The sequence below is a fragment of the Zingiber officinale genome, chromosome 11B (assembly GCF_018446385.1).
Source record: "Zingiber officinale cultivar Zhangliang chromosome 11B, Zo_v1.1, whole genome shotgun sequence".
Classification (NCBI taxonomy): domain Eukaryota; kingdom Viridiplantae; phylum Streptophyta; class Magnoliopsida; order Zingiberales; family Zingiberaceae; genus Zingiber; species Zingiber officinale.
Window position 1 is genome coordinate 83969143 of NC_056007.1, and position 18062 is coordinate 83987204.

The 18062-nt window shown below is 39.2% G+C and overlaps 5 protein-coding genes across 5 annotated transcripts; 3 read left to right on the forward strand and 2 right to left on the reverse strand.

The window, feature by feature from the left end:
• Window positions 1-2633: 2633 nt before the first annotated feature.
• LOC122034109 lies at window positions 2634-3374 on the reverse strand. The gene has a single exon (XM_042593236.1). The coding sequence runs from the start codon at window positions 3372-3374 to the stop codon at window positions 2634-2636; it is 741 nt and encodes a 246-aa protein (XP_042449170.1).
• A 1297-nt stretch (window positions 3375-4671) lies between these two features.
• On the forward strand, window positions 4672-6434 carry LOC122034110. Its single transcript, XM_042593237.1, has 3 exons — window positions 4672-5272; window positions 6202-6273; window positions 6382-6434. Exons 1-3 carry the CDS (start codon window positions 4672-4674, stop codon window positions 6432-6434), a joined length of 726 nt encoding a protein of 241 aa, XP_042449171.1.
• On the forward strand, window positions 6153-10004 carry LOC122034705 (probably inactive leucine-rich repeat receptor-like protein kinase At5g06940). The gene is made up of 2 exons (XM_042594038.1): window positions 6153-8875; window positions 9007-10004. The coding sequence occupies exons 1-2, from the start codon at window positions 6598-6600 to the stop codon at window positions 9360-9362; spliced, it is 2634 nt and encodes an 877-aa protein (XP_042449972.1). The 5' UTR covers window positions 6153-6597; the 3' UTR covers window positions 9363-10004.
• Window positions 9699-10429, forward strand: LOC122034706 (zinc finger A20 and AN1 domain-containing stress-associated protein 11-like). The gene has a single exon (XM_042594039.1). The coding sequence runs from the start codon at window positions 9699-9701 to the stop codon at window positions 10281-10283; it is 585 nt and encodes a 194-aa protein (XP_042449973.1). The 3' UTR covers window positions 10284-10429.
• Window positions 10430-12517: 2088 nt separating this feature from the next.
• Window positions 12518-16808, reverse strand: LOC122034509 (IRK-interacting protein-like). Its single transcript, XM_042593792.1, has 2 exons — window positions 16297-16808; window positions 12518-14214 (listed from the first exon to the last, which is right to left on the reverse strand). The coding sequence occupies exons 1-2, from the start codon at window positions 16531-16533 to the stop codon at window positions 12691-12693; spliced, it is 1761 nt and encodes a 586-aa protein (XP_042449726.1). The 5' UTR covers window positions 16534-16808; the 3' UTR covers window positions 12518-12690.
• Between the last annotated feature and the right edge of the window lie 1254 nt (window positions 16809-18062).

Sequence of the window (18062 nt, forward strand, 5' to 3'; positions counted from 1 at the left end):
CCGGACCCACCCGGGTATTCGATTCTATCGGCCGGCCGGCAGTCCGGTCGGATCGGCCGTCTACGGCCGTCCGTCCGGTCGGACCACACTCTCCCCGGATGGACGGCTGCTCCGGTGACTTCCACTTGGCGTTGACTTTGCAGGGGGGGCCCGCTCTTACTACCGGATCATTATAGAAGAAAAATCTTTTAATTTTTTTCATAATAAAATTCGGTTACGATTTTATATAACAGAATTCTGTTACAGTTTTTTATAACAGAATTTTGTTACGTTTTTTCAAAATAAAATTTAATTACAATTTTACCGGGGCTGGGGTTTATACACTATTTATAGGGATCATTGTAAAGTTATTGAATAATTACAAGAATCATGGAATATGATTCAATTGTATAGAGAAAATTTTAATAAAATTTTGACCATTTTTATGAAATAGACATGCTGCCGAACAACTATAACTTTTTTTTTTCTTCTTTTCTTTTCTCATGTTTGCTCCTTTTGTATGTATGTGTCGTTGTTCTGCACGATTTCTTTCTCTTTTTCTATCTTTCTCTTCTTCCATATTAGAAGTTAAAAGTTGTTACCCCCTCTGTGCGCAACACAAACAAATCTGATGCAGCTTGGCCATCATCCTTCTTAGTTGTAAGCCACCTTTATGTTACACTTGTATGAAAACCTTCAAGTAGTGTTCCAGGACAATTGCCATTATATTGCTGCAGTTCTCGTGCTCAAGAATTTATTGGATCAGAACTGATGCAGTTTCCTCCTGCTAGTGCAACGCCTTCAAGTTGGCGCTAGGACTTTCTTGACAGGTCGACATCATGGAACACCCGACCACATCAATCCAAATTCATTAACAATCAAGTCCTTGCTGGAGAAAGTAGATCACAGGAGGGCCGAGGAAGGGATGGCCCCAATTTCCCCCACTAGTCTGTCTTCCTCTCTCTCTCTCTCTCTCTCTCTCTCTCTCTCTCTCTCATCTTCTGTTTTCAAGTTGTACAAGTCAATAATGGCTAATGCTGACATTTTTTTTAACCTATTGGCGAAATGGATTCTGATTCATAAATTAAATCGCATTGGATAATTAGATGCGTTTGCTCTTTCTCCATGGCGTCATTCTTGAATTCTCCCTCCCCGGAGTTAGACTCCTTGAAACTTTTGGTTTCAAGTGCTACAGAAAAAGTCAATACGCTGACAATTTTTTTTTACCTATTTGGTGAATTAGACACTGATCATAATTTAACTTGCAAAGTAAACATGTGCATTCCTTTCTCGTGCTGTCAATCTTGAATTTTCCCTGCTTGGATTTGACTTCTTTGGTTAATGTCCAATAACTTGCCTCCTACTCTTTGTAGTCGTGGCTGGTTCTCGAGTCCAAAAGATTATGGCAGGTTCTCTTATCAAATCTATTTGCTGAAACTCCCAGATGCAAACATGTTCAACCGGACTCTGCTTTGCCGCGTAGTGATCATTAGTCCAAAAAATAAGCTCTTCTGGCTCCAAATGGTTGGATGGGATTCGGCCTCACGTCCAAGTCCAGTGGCAGGATACGGTGATAGAGACCATCCGTTGCCGATTAAAAACCTGATAGTAACGTCAATAGAGAACTGCATCACTGGGTCCACTCTGAACAGCTCAGATCATCTCCAACCACAAACTCTATTTTGGTACACTTTCAACACCAATTTAGTGTCATTTGAGCACCAAAATTTTTTCCAACTCCAACCATGAGACACCATTTCCTACACTAAAAGGAATATTCTTTAGAATATTCTATTTTTCCATCTTATAATTTATTATTCAACATACATATTAATTTGTTAAATATTTTTATTACGATAATAATTACTATTAATTTTTATGATATTATGTTTTTAGTTACAAAAAAATTAAAATTAGTATTTTTATAATTTTATTAGAAATAATTTAATAAGTATACTAATATTTAATATTTAAAGATAATACACAATCATAAACAATTTAGATAATTTTTTTAAAAATATTTTCACCAGACAACTAACACTTCATTAATAATACATCATTATGAACCTTAATTATTAGAATTACCAAATTGTTCCTACAAATGCTCAATTAATGCATTTCTAAGGGCAAAGTGAGCATTTTTATTTTTGATTCCTTCATGTCTAGCAAGAAACTCTTGAAATCGGGTATTGTCATCTATTGCTGTATCAACATCTGCAGCCGACGAGACTTCACCTTGCTCAACAATTGAGGTATTCATATCGCGCTCATCTTCAATGATCATATTATGCATAATAATGCATGAAGTCATTATATCCTGTAAAATATTTTTCTGCCAAAAACGTGAAGGTCCTGCAACAATTGCAAAGCATGATTGGAGCACTCCAAATGCTCGCTCAACATCTTTTCTACATGCCTCTTGTTTCATTGCAAACAACTTATTCTTTGTACCACGTGGATCTTGAATTGTTTGAACAAGTGTAGACTATTTTGGGTATATACTATCAACTAAATAGTAACCCATGTTGTACTCTTTTCCTTGAATGACATAACGAGCAGGGGGGAGCAATACCTTGAGCAAGGTTAGAAAAAAGATGAGAAGACTCCAATACATTAATATCATTGTTAGATCCAGGTAAACCGAAATATGCATGTCATATCCAAAGATCATAATCAGCTACAACTTCTAGAATAATTGTTGGCTTTCCACTGCGACCGGAATATTGCCCAGCCCATGCTGTTGGGCAATTTTTCCACTTCCAATGCATGCAATCTAAACTACCCAACATTCTAGGAAATCCATGTTGCTCACCAATATGAAGAAGTCTGACAACATCATTAGCATTGGGTGATCGCAGGTACTGATCTCCAAATACTTCAACAACAACACGGCAAAATCTTTTCACGCTTTCTATGGCAGTTGATTCTCCTATTTTGATGTACTCATCAATAGCGTCTGCCGGTACACCATATGACAATATTCGAAATACAGCTGTCATTTTTTGTAAACCTGACAAACCAAGTTTTCCAACTCCGTCTCTTTTCTGCACAAAATAATTATCATGATTACTAACCTCGTTAAAAATACGCATAAATAAATTTCTTCCCATTCGGAATCTTCTTCGAAACATTGCAGCATTATATGTAGGATTTTCGGCAAAGTAATCATTGAATAGATTACGATCAGCAGCTTCTCTATTACGATTGATCACTATTTGACCAGGAATAGATCCTTGATGTTTGCCTTTGTCGCTTTCTTCACTCAGATGTTTCAAAATGACCTGATTGTTTCGGTAGATCGCTTGAGTGATAAGCCTTCTGTGTGGTTCAAATATATCATCATCTTCATAGCTTGAGGATGATAAATTTGATGTACCTTCATATCTACCACTCATTTTTTGAGATGAAGAATGTGATTGAATTGTTTTCAGTTATGGTGTGTATTTATAATGTGAACACAACACTTTTTAATTTTGTAGGTGACGGGACATCACAATGAACACAACACTTTTTAATTTTGCAAGTGACGGGACATCACAATGCACACACCATGATAATTATTTCAGGAGATGGGACATCACAATGAACACAACACTTTTTAATTTTGCAGGTGACGGGACATCACAATACACACACCATAATAATTATTTCAGGAGATGAGACATCACAATGGACAACACTTTTTAATTTTGCAGGTGACGGGACATCACAATGCACACACCATGATAATTATTTCAGGAGATGGGACATCACAATGAACAACACTTTTTAATTTTGCAGATGACGGGACATCACAATGCACACACCAAGATAATTATTTCAGGAGATGGGACATCATAATAAACACAACACTTTTTAATTTTGCAGGTGACGGGACATCACAATGCACACACCATGATAATTATTTCAGGAGATGGGGCATCACAATAAATAAAACACTTTTTAATTTTGCAGATGACGGGACAACACAATGCACACACCATGATAATTATTTCAGGAGATAGGACATCACAATGAACACAACACTTTTTAATTTTGCAGGTGACGGGACAACACAATGCACACACCATAATAATTATTTCAGGAGATGGGACATCACAATGCACAACACTTTTTAATTTTGCAGGTGACGGGACATCACAATGCACACACCATGATAATTATTTCAGGAGATGAGACATCACAATGAACACAAACTTTTTAATGCACACACAAATCTTATACAATGCACATAATTTTTTCCTATATAATGGCATACTAGACATGGCCATCACAATACACCTTTACTCTTGAAAAAAATGAGTTCGAATTCTCGTTCATCATCCTACTCAGTTGAAGAAGATAAACATTTATGTCATATTTATCTTCATATTTCTCAAAATCCAATCATAGGAATCAACCAAAAAAAGGATCAATTTTGGGCAAGAGTTGAGATAGAGTATAATCAAGATCCAAATTTTAAAAATTCTGAGCGACCAAGAAGATCATTACAAAAAAGGATGAATACTATCATTGCTGCTGTTTCCAAATTGAAGGGTTGCATACGACAAATTGAAGAATTGAATCCAAGTGGAGCATCAGAAGAAGATATTATAAGTTGTTTTCATTATTTCTTTTGTAGACTATCCAAGTTGTTTTCAATATCTAATTTAGTTATTAATTTTGTTTCATAATTGTATTATTTTCTTACAGATGAATCGTGCTCAGATGTTATTAGTACAAGACCCTAATTACTCAAAGGGCTTCAAATTTGGACATGTGTGGAGCATTCTTCAAGGTATTGAGAAATTCAACAGTGACAACGTCAAAGCTGCATCTACAAGAGTGCAACGACAAACTGCTCAAGCTGATTATTCTCAATCATATAATCTCGAGAAAGATGTTTATTCACCTTCATCTCCACATGTCTCTTCGTTTAATCTTAACATCACTGATTCAGATAGTGGTGGTACTTCAACTAAACGACCTATTGGGGTGAAGAAAGCAAAACTAAAGAGAAAGAATGAACAACAATTCAGTACAATGGTTTCACAGAATGATGAACTTGTTGCAGCGTTGGATCGAAGTACCAATGTTGCTATGTTCAAGGAAGAGAATAAAATTTTATTCAAAGATTTAAATAGCATTGCTGATCCGATAATGCGTGAATTTATTCACGGTGAACAAGTCAGAATTATACAAAAGAGGACTGAAAATGAAAAATCTCAATCAATTTCACATCGAGGAGAAGGATCTAGGATCAATTCGTCTCAAGAAGAAGAACAAGGATCTCAAGATCCTTGGAATGGTTCTGGTAAATTTTATGATTATTTCGGTGGTTTATTAAGAGGTGTTTTTCCAGAATATTAAACATTGATTTGTTTAGTATTCTAATGTTATTGCAGTTATTTAAATGTATGTTTACTTTAGTGTTTGTAGCATCTTTAAATTGTAGGATGGAATGTTATGTATTTTGAAATTTTAAATATTTAATCGTGTGTTTGTTATGAAATTACCAATATTATAAATTTTAATATATTTATAATCTTAGCAACATAACAAATATTAAAATTTATAATATATATTTAATTGAAATTTATATATTAAAATTATAATATATAAAATTTATATAATAAATTCAATTAAATTAAATCATATTAATTTATAATATTTAAAAATATTTTAAATATAACTTGCCTATTACAATATATTATATTAAAAAATCTCTACTTGCACCAAAATGGTGCAAGTTGGTGCTACACTGTTCACTTGGTCTTGGTGCTGTACTGTTCACTTGTATCATTTTGGTATAATTTTTGGAGTCACCATTAGAGAAGATATGGTGTCTTTTTTACACCAAAATGATGTAGAAGGGCACCGGTTGGAGATGCTCTCAGGCCAACAAGTAAAACAGAAAAAAACTTACTTCAGATGTAAATCACGGGTTGTTTTGGCTTATCAATCGCTTTACATTAGAAAACAGAGCCTCCATGTTCACCTATTTAAAAGAGCAGAGCACCACAGTAACACTTTTGGACTTTTCCATTAATATATGCCTTAGGGTCCGTCCACCGTCTTATTCAACAACTGCATGGGCACGGTTAACTTCATCGCAGACGTCTAATGGGCATACTATATCTGACTCAGTTCGTCTTGAGTTCGTCTTGAGGTGTTTGAATTCTTTATCTAAATAATCCTCTTATCTACTTATCTATCTGTAATTTTGTAGTGCGGCTGTTGCAGTATACTTGCCGCTGCAGCTGAATGAAACGCACATTGCAACCAACCAAGGCAATCGAGAAGATAGAAACAATGGTAAGTGGCAGATTGTAAAGCAGATGATAAATTGGGAGGTTAATTTGATTACAGAATCAACCATGGGCATATCATTGGAACTTTTTCTCTGTGCATGATCTGCGTAAGTCTTCAATGCAAAGGGACTACATCTAACAGTGCCGCAGGAGCACCATCCATAGCATAGCAGTATTAGCAGAGGCGTAGCTGTCAAGACGCAATCGAAAACAGGTCCCTTCTTTAACTATAATAATGAGACTGCCATTCCCTTCCCTACTCTGAAAACCTTAACTGGGGAAGAGAGGAAGCAAGGAACACCTAAGCTGCTAACCTCCAACACTCACCATGGCATCCTCCTCAGCTCACCTCCCTCTCTTCTTGTCTCTGTTACTCTCCTTCGGTATCATCCTCTGCTCTTCCTCTGAATCAGACCTGCTTCTCAGTTTCAAAGCCTCCATGGAGGACCCTACCTTGGTTCTGTCCGACTGGTCCCCGAACTCCTCACATCACTGTAACTGGACTGGTATCACTTGCTCCAAGACTACATTTCTGGTTACGTCCATAGATCTTCACAACCTCAACCTCTCTGGCTACATCTCTCCTTCCATATGTCGACTCCCTCAGCTTTCAGCCCTTAACCTTGCCAGCAACAACTTCAATCAGGCCATTGCTCTCCAACTCTCTGAGTGCTCTAGGCTTGTCACTCTCAACCTAAGCAGCAATCTTCTCTGGGGAACACTTCCTGAACAAATAGGTCTACTGTCAAGTTTGTTTACTCTTGATTTCAGCAGGAACCGCATTGAAGGGCAGATACCACTCAGCTTGGGATCCTTAGTGAGGCTCCAAGTCCTCAACTTAGGAAGTAACTTATTCTCAGGTACCATTCATCCCCCTGTTTTGAAGAACTTGAGTGAGCTAGTCCTGCTTGATTTGTCTCACAATCCATCTTTAGTATCTCAACTGCCTCAAGAAATTGGGGGACTTGCTAAATTGAGATGGCTGTTGATGCAAAGATCTGGTCTTTTCGGTAGGATTCCTAAGTCCTTGCTTGATCTCCATGAACTTGAGGTTTTAGATCTTTCCCAGAATAATTTGACAGGGATCATCCCTTTAGGGTTTGGCTTAGGCCTTCTTAAGTTAGCTTCTGTAGACTTCTCACAGAACATGCTCTCTGGGTCCTTTCCGACTGATGTCTGCTATGGAAAAGCTCTTGTAGAATTAAATCTTCAAGAGAACTCTTTCACGGGTCCAATTTCTAAAATCATTGAGAAATGCTTCAGTCTGGAGAGGCTTCAAGTGCAGGATAATAAATTTTCTGAGGAGCTTCCATCTGGTTTATGGTCACTGCCCCAGTTAAAACTACTTAGAGCCGAGAACAACCTGTTCATTGGTGAGATGCCTGATGTGGTTGGTGTTCCGTCTCAACTGGAGCAAATTCAGATTGATAACAACAACTTCACAGGTGGAATTTCAAGAGGCCTTGGATTAATTCACTCCATGTACAAATTCTCAGCATCATTTAATCGCTTCTCTGGTAATCTCCCTGGTAATATCTTTGATTCTCCTGCCTTGAGCATCATAAATCTGTCCCACAATTCTCTGACGGGACCAATTCCAGAGCCCAGAAACTGCAGAAAGTTAGTTTCTTTATCCCTGGCAGACAATAGTTTGAGTGGAGGCATACCACCTTCTGTCGGCCACTTACCAGTCCTGACGTATCTTGACATTTCCAACAACAGGATTACTGGTGAAATCCCTCCTGAGCTTCAAAATTTGAAGCTTGCACTATTCAACGTTTCTTTCAACCAACTTTCAGGAAGTGTTCCATCTCCTCTTGTTTCTGGTCTTCCAGCTTACTTTCTACAGGGAAATCCTGACTTGTGCGGATCTGGATTGTTGAAGCCGTGCAGTGTACAACCAGGAGGACAGCACTCCAGGAACACTGGATTTATATGGACAGTAATTGTGATATCTATCGCAGTTAGTCTCATCTTAATATCTTCAGGGTTACTTATTGTTTACAGGTTATCTCAAAGTCGGCCTGGTTCAGGTAAATGGAAATCAGTCTTCTTCTATCCTCTCAAGATCACAGAAGATGAATTGCTGATGGCTTTAGTTGAGAGAAATGCTATTGGTGAAGGAGCATTTGGTAAAGTGTATGCTATCCAGACACCTGATGGAACACACGTTGCCGTCAAGAGGTTACTCAACTCCAGCAACTTGTCTTTCAGAACCGTGAAGGTTGAGATTAAGAATTTGGCGAAGGCCAGACATCGAAATGTCACCAAATTGTTAGGCTTTTGTTACTCGAAGGGCACACTCCTTCTCATTTCTGAATATCTACCGAAAGGCAGCTTGGGAGATGCTCTCCGTAAACCAGGCTTCTCCATGGATTGGCGTTTTCGCCTCAAAGTTGCTGTTGGATCTGCACAAGGCTTATTGTACCTTCACAAGGATTATGGCTCCCAGATACTTCATATTGATATGAAATCTAACAACATTCTTATTGGTGATGATTTCGAACCAAAGATAACTGACTTTGGTCTTGCTCGTGTAATTGGAGAGGCAGCATATGAATCATCAGTAGCTTCTGAGCTGGGAAGCTTTTGCTATTTGCCTCCAGGTAAACCATACGATCCTACAAAACCAAGTCAATGTGTTCTTGTCTGAAACGGTAGAAGAATCTCCTATCATTCTAGATGCATGGAGAATTTCTCATCATTTTACGCTTGGTTTTTGGCTGCTTGTTTGCAGAATATGGATACATCAAGAAACCAACAGAACAAATGGATGTGTACGGCTTCGGAGTCGTCTTGCTGGAGCTCATCACCGGAAGGCCAGCGGAGCAACCGGAGTCCCGGGAGTCCGTCGACGTCGTCAAGCTAGTGAGAAGAAAGGTAAACGTGACGAACGGAGCTCTTCAAGTTCTAGATCCCAAGATCTCGAGCTCAGAGCAGCATGACATGCTGGAGGTGTTGGGTCTTGCTCTTCGATGCACCTCCGTTTTGCCGGAGAAGCGACCGACCATCGTCGAGGTTGTCCGGTCGTTGCAGTCACTCGAGCCGATCACCCAACCTCCGATGCTCGCCGGCGACGGCGAGCAGCCTTAAGTAAAAGGATTAACGGCGTGTTTTTTTTTTTTTTTTTTTTTTTTTGTTTTCTTTTTTTCATCATGTTGTTCAAATCGTGGTGGAACTCGTACAAATTCGATCAGCGGGTTTGACGAGAAGAGTTTGGATTGGCCGCCACAAGTCACTAGATGCATTGAATCCCACGTGGTCTGACCGAGCCTGCCATCCGATTGACCGTAGTCAAATATTATTGATTCTCGAAAATGCCCCTCCTTTTTCTTGATATGGCTCGACTTTTTTAGGTAATTAAGGCCTTGGGTAGGGTAATTCCGGTATAAGGAAGTCGTTCACGCGTTCGCTGATGCGTCCTTGGTCATGACCTCTATAAATATACAGCTCGGCTCAATTCTCCTCCTCAATTTTGTCGCCCCCCAAATTCCAATCGCGATGGCGGAGAAGAAGAGGATAGGGTCGGTGGCTCAGCAGGTGGAGGAGGAAGCGGAGCTCCACGCCGCCCACAAGCCCGGCGCCAGCGCCCTCTGCGCCAACCACTGCGGGTTGCCCGGCAGTCCCACCACCGGGGGCATGTGTCGCTCCTGCTTCCTCGCTTCCGCCTCCACCCGGCCTCGTTCCTGCTCACCCGGATTCGGCCCTCCGATACGGCCGTCCCTGACTCCTGGACCGGAGGAGAAAAACTCCACGGCAGAGGCGGCGGCGGCGGCTCCTGTGGCGGCGGCGGCTCCTGTGGCGCCGGCGATGGCGAAGGAGGTGAACAGGTGCTTGGTGTGTCGGAGGCGGGTGGGATTGACGGGGTTCCGGTGCCGGTGCGGAGAGCTGTTCTGCGGCGAGCACCGGTATTCCGACCGCCACGACTGCTGCTTCGACTACAAGGCCGGCGCCAGGGACGCGATCGCCCTGGCAAATCCCGTCGTCCGAGCCGCCAAGATCGCTAGGATCTGAGAAAGAACTGGGAAATTGTTTTAGTTTTTCTTCCTTGTAGTAAACAAATTTCCTCAGAAGATGTCGAAATGTAACCCGAATTTAATCATTCGATGATTATTTTATGTAGAATCAATTAAATAGATTTGTGAGTTAATATGAGTTTATCAGACTCTCTCTAGGGATGTAAACTAGTCGAATAGTATTAGACTCGAGTAATATTCGAGCTCGGTTTGTTTAAATTATATTCGAACTCGAGTTTGGCTTGAGTTCGAATTGAACTTTTATTACAAGGCTCGAGCTCGGTTCGTTTTGAAATTATCAAACTCGCGAACAGTTCGAGCTCGGCTTATTATTAGTTCGATTATCATAGTTAACGAGTCAAATTCGTTAAGCGAGCTCGGGCTTGTTTTGGGGTTCATTTTAGAGTTCATTTTTTTGGCTCGTTTTAAGATTCGTTTTAGAATTCATTTTTTGGCTCGTTTTAGAGTTCATTTTTTTGGCTCGATTTAGGACTCGTTTTAAGGCTCGTTTTTTGATTCGTGAGCCTACAAATGAATATGTTCGCGAGCTCACGAGCCACATATTCTTAAGCTCGAGCTCGGTTCGATAAAACTATCGAGCTCGAAATCGAACTCGAGCTCGACTCGATAAGATAAACGAACAAACTCGAATGAGTTTTTTATCGAACCAAGTTCTGAATAATTCGCGAACCGTTTGATTTATTTTCATCCCTATCTCTCTGACCCACTGGGTTTTAGAAATGTTTTAGAAATCAGTTCCCACCAATGAATCCTTCGATCGGTGATTACTTATAAAATAACAGCATAATACATATAATTATGTCTAAAAAGTTTTACTTCTCAAAATTTCTTATTTTTTAAAAAATATTCTCTAAAATTTAAAGTTATTTCTAACTACTAAGATGAGATCTTTGTCACATCATCATCAAATTATAGTCATAAAATGTCAACATACGTGTCGGGTTGACTTTTTAAAGGTCAACCGGCTTAATATAAAAGTCACCTCACATAATGCCGTGGTGAAATGAAAGATTCACGATGGATACGTTCCATACAGCCTACCATTATCCAGCAGAAGTTGCTTCCTCTCGATCCTGGTCTTTCAAAGACATTGGATCCACTTGGATCTTGCTAAAACTCCCTCGAGGACACCTTGGCACCTGGAGATGCTGGGCTCTGTTCATCTCAGACTGAGGATCTCCTGGTGAAGGAGATTAATTTTGATATTGTTGGAAAAACAATCTCTTGTCAGGGATTTTTGAGGACTTAAAGCTGAATTTAAAATTAGATCAAATTTAAATTTAATTATAATAGAAATGATTTGAACGGATAATCTTATGCTGTCAGTAGAGATTGATTTCTATCAAATGATGAAGGCAATCTGCACAGTATTGATAAAGTGGGCTGAGTGGCTGATCTAGATGTAGAGCCGAGCGGTTGAGCAAACTGGCCGAGCGAAACAGACAAGCCGGTATGTCAGAGAAACTAGTCGGGCGAGAGGTAGACCGGGCGGCACAGCGGATCAAAAAAGCCGACCGAGCAGCTCGATCGAGAGGTAGAAAGAGGCCGACTGGACAAAATAGTCATCCGATCAAATAGACAGAGAGCTGACCGTGTGAGTAGACAAGCCTAGGTAGAAAGAGGCCTACTGGACAAAGTAGTCATCCGATCAGAGAGACAGAGAGCCGACCGAGAGAACTGACCGAGGTCAGTTTCCTTGAAACAGATTCGCCCCACCGCCCTACCGGGTCATCTATTTCCCAGGACACAACGGTTGACCGTGGTTCCACCAAGCACTGGTGGGTATGGCGAATTGAGTGACACCCGACCGGTCCAACATTCAACGCACACAAGTTGTACCCGCACACGAATCAACATGGCTCAGTGCAAATCCGAGCACTGGATTTACACTCCCCCTGCACATCTACACATGAGAGAGTCTCACACCACGCATTTGTTCACATTCTCAATGCATGTAAATCAATATAAACTAACCAACATGTCATGAAACTTTCAATATGAAACTAAAGTCACATTCACAATGAAATCTCTTTCCTCTTCCACCTCTTCTCCATTTACACCCCTTATATCCAACAGATATCACTTGAAAATTAAGGTCTCTGAGTTTTAAACACCAACACATCATCCACGACATATGTAAGAGGCTGATATTTTGTTATGATGGCTACAAATGTTGGCTATTTTTTCCTACAGTCATTTGAGCTGTAAGGCAATCTTAAATCAACTTTGATTAGGAGATCCAATTCACAGTTGGATACAAATTGCTACATTTTTCTTAAGCCTATACTTGAACAAAAGAGAAGAAGCTTGAAATATGATAATGGAACATCAATATTGATCACCCTAGATTGCTGCTAAAAGTAATAGATCTACAGAATGAATACTTATGGTAAAGTGCCATGCCTGCAAAGAACCCTGCACCTTAGCACCCTATCTTGAACATAAAATCCTGGCATTGCCATCATCTTTACCCGAGCAGGGCCCTGTGCTCTGTGCCTCTCTAAGGGAATATCCTCCATGTAGACAGGATCAAAGTTGCGATCTTCCTCAACCCGCAAGATAGTCAGAGGTGGGCTGAAGGAAAAGGCAAGCAAATGGAGCAACCAAATGCATTTGGCAGCAATGAAGAAGCACTGGAGAAGCTCTTCAGGCCATGGCCTTGACCAATTCAGCATGGTACTAATGCATCCCATCTTTTGATCACAAAACTTGCTGAAGTCTTCACTATAAACCTTGGCCCCCTTTTGCACGACCTCATTCCAGCTCAAATTCCGAAGGGCAACAAAAGATGAGAAGTTCTCTTGACACTCTCGTTGAGGATCAAGCAACTTTGGCGATCCATTCTTACGGAACACGCAGTTCTCAAAATCCTGATATAGACATTGATTTACAAGCGCTTCCAAGTGGTAAATTACTCCTTTTAAGTACTTGCTATTTAACATCAGATGATGTGGTTGCAGAAGCAAATTTATTTTGTCTGACAAATCATCATCAGTTTCTTTGATCTGTTGGATGAGCGTCTTGCAAAACTGCTTGACAGAAAGCCTTGCTTCTGATACGATCTGCAAGAAGCCCTCCACCATTACCTCTTCACTCACGGGCATCATATTCTCTCTTTTGCTGCCAGTGGATCTCTTTGACAAGTTGGGCTTGTCCTGAACCAGGGTGCTCTTGGCATGCGAAGCCTGCTTCAAGGCCTTATTCAGCTCTTTGCAGTATGCTTCTAAACTGACCAGCTTCTGTTGCAGTTCACCCAATGAGCATCGCATTGCCGAAACTTCTGCCAGTGCAGCATCCTTATTTTCATTGGCTACCATGAGCTCCTTCTTGAGTGATTCTAGCGAAAGAACTCCCCATTCTTTCAGCAGTTGGGACGTATCCTCTGATTTCACTGTTCTGGGTGACATTTCAAAGATTTTAGGAAGTTGGGACGTATTCTCTGGTTTGTTTGTTTTTCTTGATTTTGGGAATAACCAGGAAAGAACCAGACCTCTGTGTTTTGGGTGCATTTTCTCAGATTGTTCTGGTTTCCATGATGCAACCATTCCTTTTGTGTTTTTGAGTTTTTTTCGATCTGCATCCATCTCCAATGAAGTTTCCTGCTTGCATGTGTCCTGCATTGCGGTAGTACTGCATTCACCTGAACCTGTTCTTCCACTCAAGGACTTCAAACTATTGGCTTCTGGAATTTGAACTTGCAGCATGCGGTTGATGCTTGAAGTTCTCTTCGATATTAGCTCAACTATAGAGGAAACCTGTGGTTCATTGTTCAGGCTTTTAGTATCATAGGCAACTGCTTCATTAATTTTTCTTTCTCCTTCCATACTAATGGCATTCCATGTTTGTGATAAACTTCTATTCTCTGGATGAGGACAGTCGTATCCAGGAAGGGGATCCCCTTCATAACTCTTCAAAACAACAAAATACAAGAAATATGATTTTACAAACTGAATTATAGAGCAAACTGAAGCAAAACAGACTTCTAAAGTGCTCCAAGAGCATGGTTGTGAATGATGTATTTTGTGCGTAGCAATCAGAAAGATAACATATTTATGTAGCCATGAAACTAATACCAGAATTTTGGAATAGATCAGAAAGCCACCAAAAATTATCATACATGGATCAAAAATATTAGGAATTAACAACATATCAAATACAAAGAAATGAAATTACTTTTTTCTTTCTTAAGAGTCAAGCAACAAATGAGATACAGGAGATGGAATATCTTTTGCGAAGTTGCACAGGATATATCTAACAGAGGATATCACTGAACATACCTGATAACCTGTGCAGCATATATATATATATATATATAGTGACCATGTATTTCCAATAAAAAACACAGAAAAATTGGCAAGAAGCAAGCTTCTCTATGTTACTTTCATAATCTTTCTTATGCCTCCATATTAACTGTGGTCAAGGAACACATAATTGTTCAGAATAGACATTCATGATCGACATTACACATTTCCCCTTGGACATGTTATCAACTGAACAAATTCGATATAAGAAGCAATTTTAAGATTAACATCATGGACTCTGGAATTTTGCATTTAATCCTATAAAAATACAGATACAAATATTGATCTTTGTTTGGTTTCACATTGAGACTCAATTGTAAAACATTGAAACCATTTCATACCAGCAAGGGTAAAATGTCATAAAAAACAATATTTAAGATTTGAAAATTTTGAGCCAAGTATTTGAAACTGATTGACAAAAGGGTGCAACCTGTGGTTAGATGGCCATTAAGAGAAGTTTAGAGATAGATGCTTCCTGAGCAAAGGAAGCGGAGGAGATTAGTCCTGGTGTTTTAAGGATGAGAACTATGAAAGAGGGAATACCAGTGAACAAGGTTCCAACAAACAGGATAAAAGAAAAACAAACAGTTGGTATTACTAACCGAAATAATAAATTCCCAGGTAAATCAGATGGGAATAGAAAGTTGAAGAGCAGTACTGGCGATGAGAGATTGAGAAGATGAATTGTTGTGATGTGAAGATTTAAATGCTCTGAAGCAAGTCAAAGAAAAGGGAGGGAATGCCATTGCACAAGGTTTCAACCAATGGATACACATAGAGCCTCATCCAAGCATAGCAAAAAGGATTATAATGACAGAAATTCTTAGAAAACAAAGGGAGAAGTAATGAAAAGTGAAATCTCACAAAATTCTGAAAAGATAAATGAAATTCTAGGGAATTGTTTTTTAAGATATATTATTACAAGATGGTTGTAGAGATGTATGTACAAGGAATAATGGCATAATAATCACACGAGTTTTTCTTCTTCGGTTAACATGAAATGAAATGATATGGTATCTTATCAAGGCATCAAAGAGTAAAAATCCGAGCTAGACAAAATGGAAACAACATAATATCAGTTAATGGACTGCCTATTGACTAGGGTTCTTCCCACAAGAGAAGATAAAACTTTTTGATAGCTTTATAAGTCAGATCATTTGTCTTCCTAACAGTTGACTTTATTTCTTGCTTCTTTGCTATAAATGGCATCAATCACATAAGAAAATAATTGAGAGTGTTTTTGCTGATAAATTTGGTAACTACCACATCAGCAATGATCACATATAATAAGATGCTTCACATGCACATTAGACCACCATTAAAGAGACAGGGAATTTCATATATCAGAACAAGACTGACTAAGATACAGGAACCCTAGAATGCAGTGGAACCCTAAATGCTTATATGCTAGCTAAAGCTAAAGTGCTCCGGGATCAAGAACTTGGTCGAGCAGAATCCCAAGTGCAGCTTAAAAAATCCATCAAGAAAGAAAGAAATAATCAATTATGTGTCGAGTTATTGAGAACAAGGAACTGAGCAATTTACAGAGCAGCAGGAGCCTAAACAAAAATCCCATCTGAAAACACCGATCAAGAATCCATCTTGGTCGTTGCAGTGCGATGGACACGACATAAAAAAAAGGGGGGAAGAAAAAAAAATTAAATGGAAACGGGCAGCAGCAGAACTCACCGGCGTAAAGACAGGGTAATCTTCCTGTACTGACAGCTGGGTGGCGGCATGGGGGACTGAATGGGAACTGCTCGCAGCCAGCATCGCGACTGTGGGGCTACCGCCGGAGCCCCCTTGGAGCAGCGCTGCGTGGAGAGCCCTCAGCTCTGCCGCCTTAAGCATCGCTGCCTGGATGTCCTGTCTGCGGATCCCATGGGCCTGGGAGGAGGAGCCGCCATCACCACTGGGCAGGTCCATGGCGCTAAGGATCTTTCAGGGCATGGGTGGGATTGAGCTCAGTGGATGGGGTGTGTGGAGGAAGCAGCGAAGTGATCATGTCAAAAGGAGAATACTCAAGAGTGAGATGGAAGGAGAAAAAAAAGAGAGAGAAAGAGACAGATGGGGAAGAAAGCAAATCCCAGCTTTGGTTAAAAGGAAATAAAAATCTAGGAGGGAGGAGGAAGCTGAGAAGAGTGCTAAAGAATCTCTTTTGCCTTTTCTTTAATGCTCAGAAAAATGAATGAGCACTGAAGGTGGAAGATGGCATGCATGCCCACTTCCCATAAAACCAGTTCAGTCTTTACAATTTTTTTTTTACTAAACAAACTATTCAACGAAATAACATCAAATCTAGGCGATTCAGTTCTCAGAAAATTTTACATCTAGAATAAATTAAAAAATACTCATAATAAATAATTTAGAAATTTAATATCTCGTGGTTAGAAAAAAATCTCCCCAAATACAACAGTTGAAAATCGAAGAATCTGCCTTCAAAGAGCCTAGTTCACATTAATTGAAAAGATATGTTATTTATTAGTTGATTAGAGCTTATCGTTTATTCCAAATGATATAGTATTATTAATGCCATGATAAAAGATAGATAAATTATGAAGAATATTTTATTTTAGTTGTAACCGTTAAAAATTGACTCTAAGATTTATTAAAATAAATATTCATACAGATATCAACTATTTTAATATGTGGGAGCATCATTGATTAGTTGATTTCTACAAAAGGCCACCCTCCTCTAGTTTTGCTAGAAATCAAGTAGTGACCCGTTCGACAATGATATTGAGTGCATCATTTATTAGTTGATTTCTACCAAAGACATACATTTACCCCGTATGCCTTACATGGTTGATTCTACAGTTATCTATAGAAAGATAAATCAAGAAACTGAATATGCCATAACATGGAAGGATATTTCCATCAATTTCATTGGGAATCAACCCTTGGTCATTTTTACAAATCTATCATGTGGAAACTAACTCAGTTATACTCGAGGGCATTATTTATTAGTTTATTATAGCAAAGATGATTATATTCACCCCAAGTATCACTCACAGTCCACCTCCAAATTATGTGAAGAAGTTAAATTACGAGATCAACTTATAGTCGACCGTCAAATGATTAGAAAATTAAAAAAAATCCAAAAATATATATCCATTAAAAATTAATCTCTATCTTATTATAACAAATTATCATTTTCCAACCAATTAGACATTCCTTCCTAACACAATTTATTAGTTGATGTATGTTGATGGCATCAAGTACATATATTAAATAAATGAAGACGGTCAGTGGATTCGAAGGAAATGATTAGTCAGGATAGTGAGGCAAACAGTGTTTTAGCCATCTGATACTAACATTAGTAATAATCTACATTCTTTCCATAATGTTTCTTAAATTTGTGATATCTGGAGCTTGAATTGTATTTACCTGAAAGCTTTTCACTAGTCAATATGCGTTGTAAAGGACAAGGCTGTTATCAGATGAACCATTCTTCA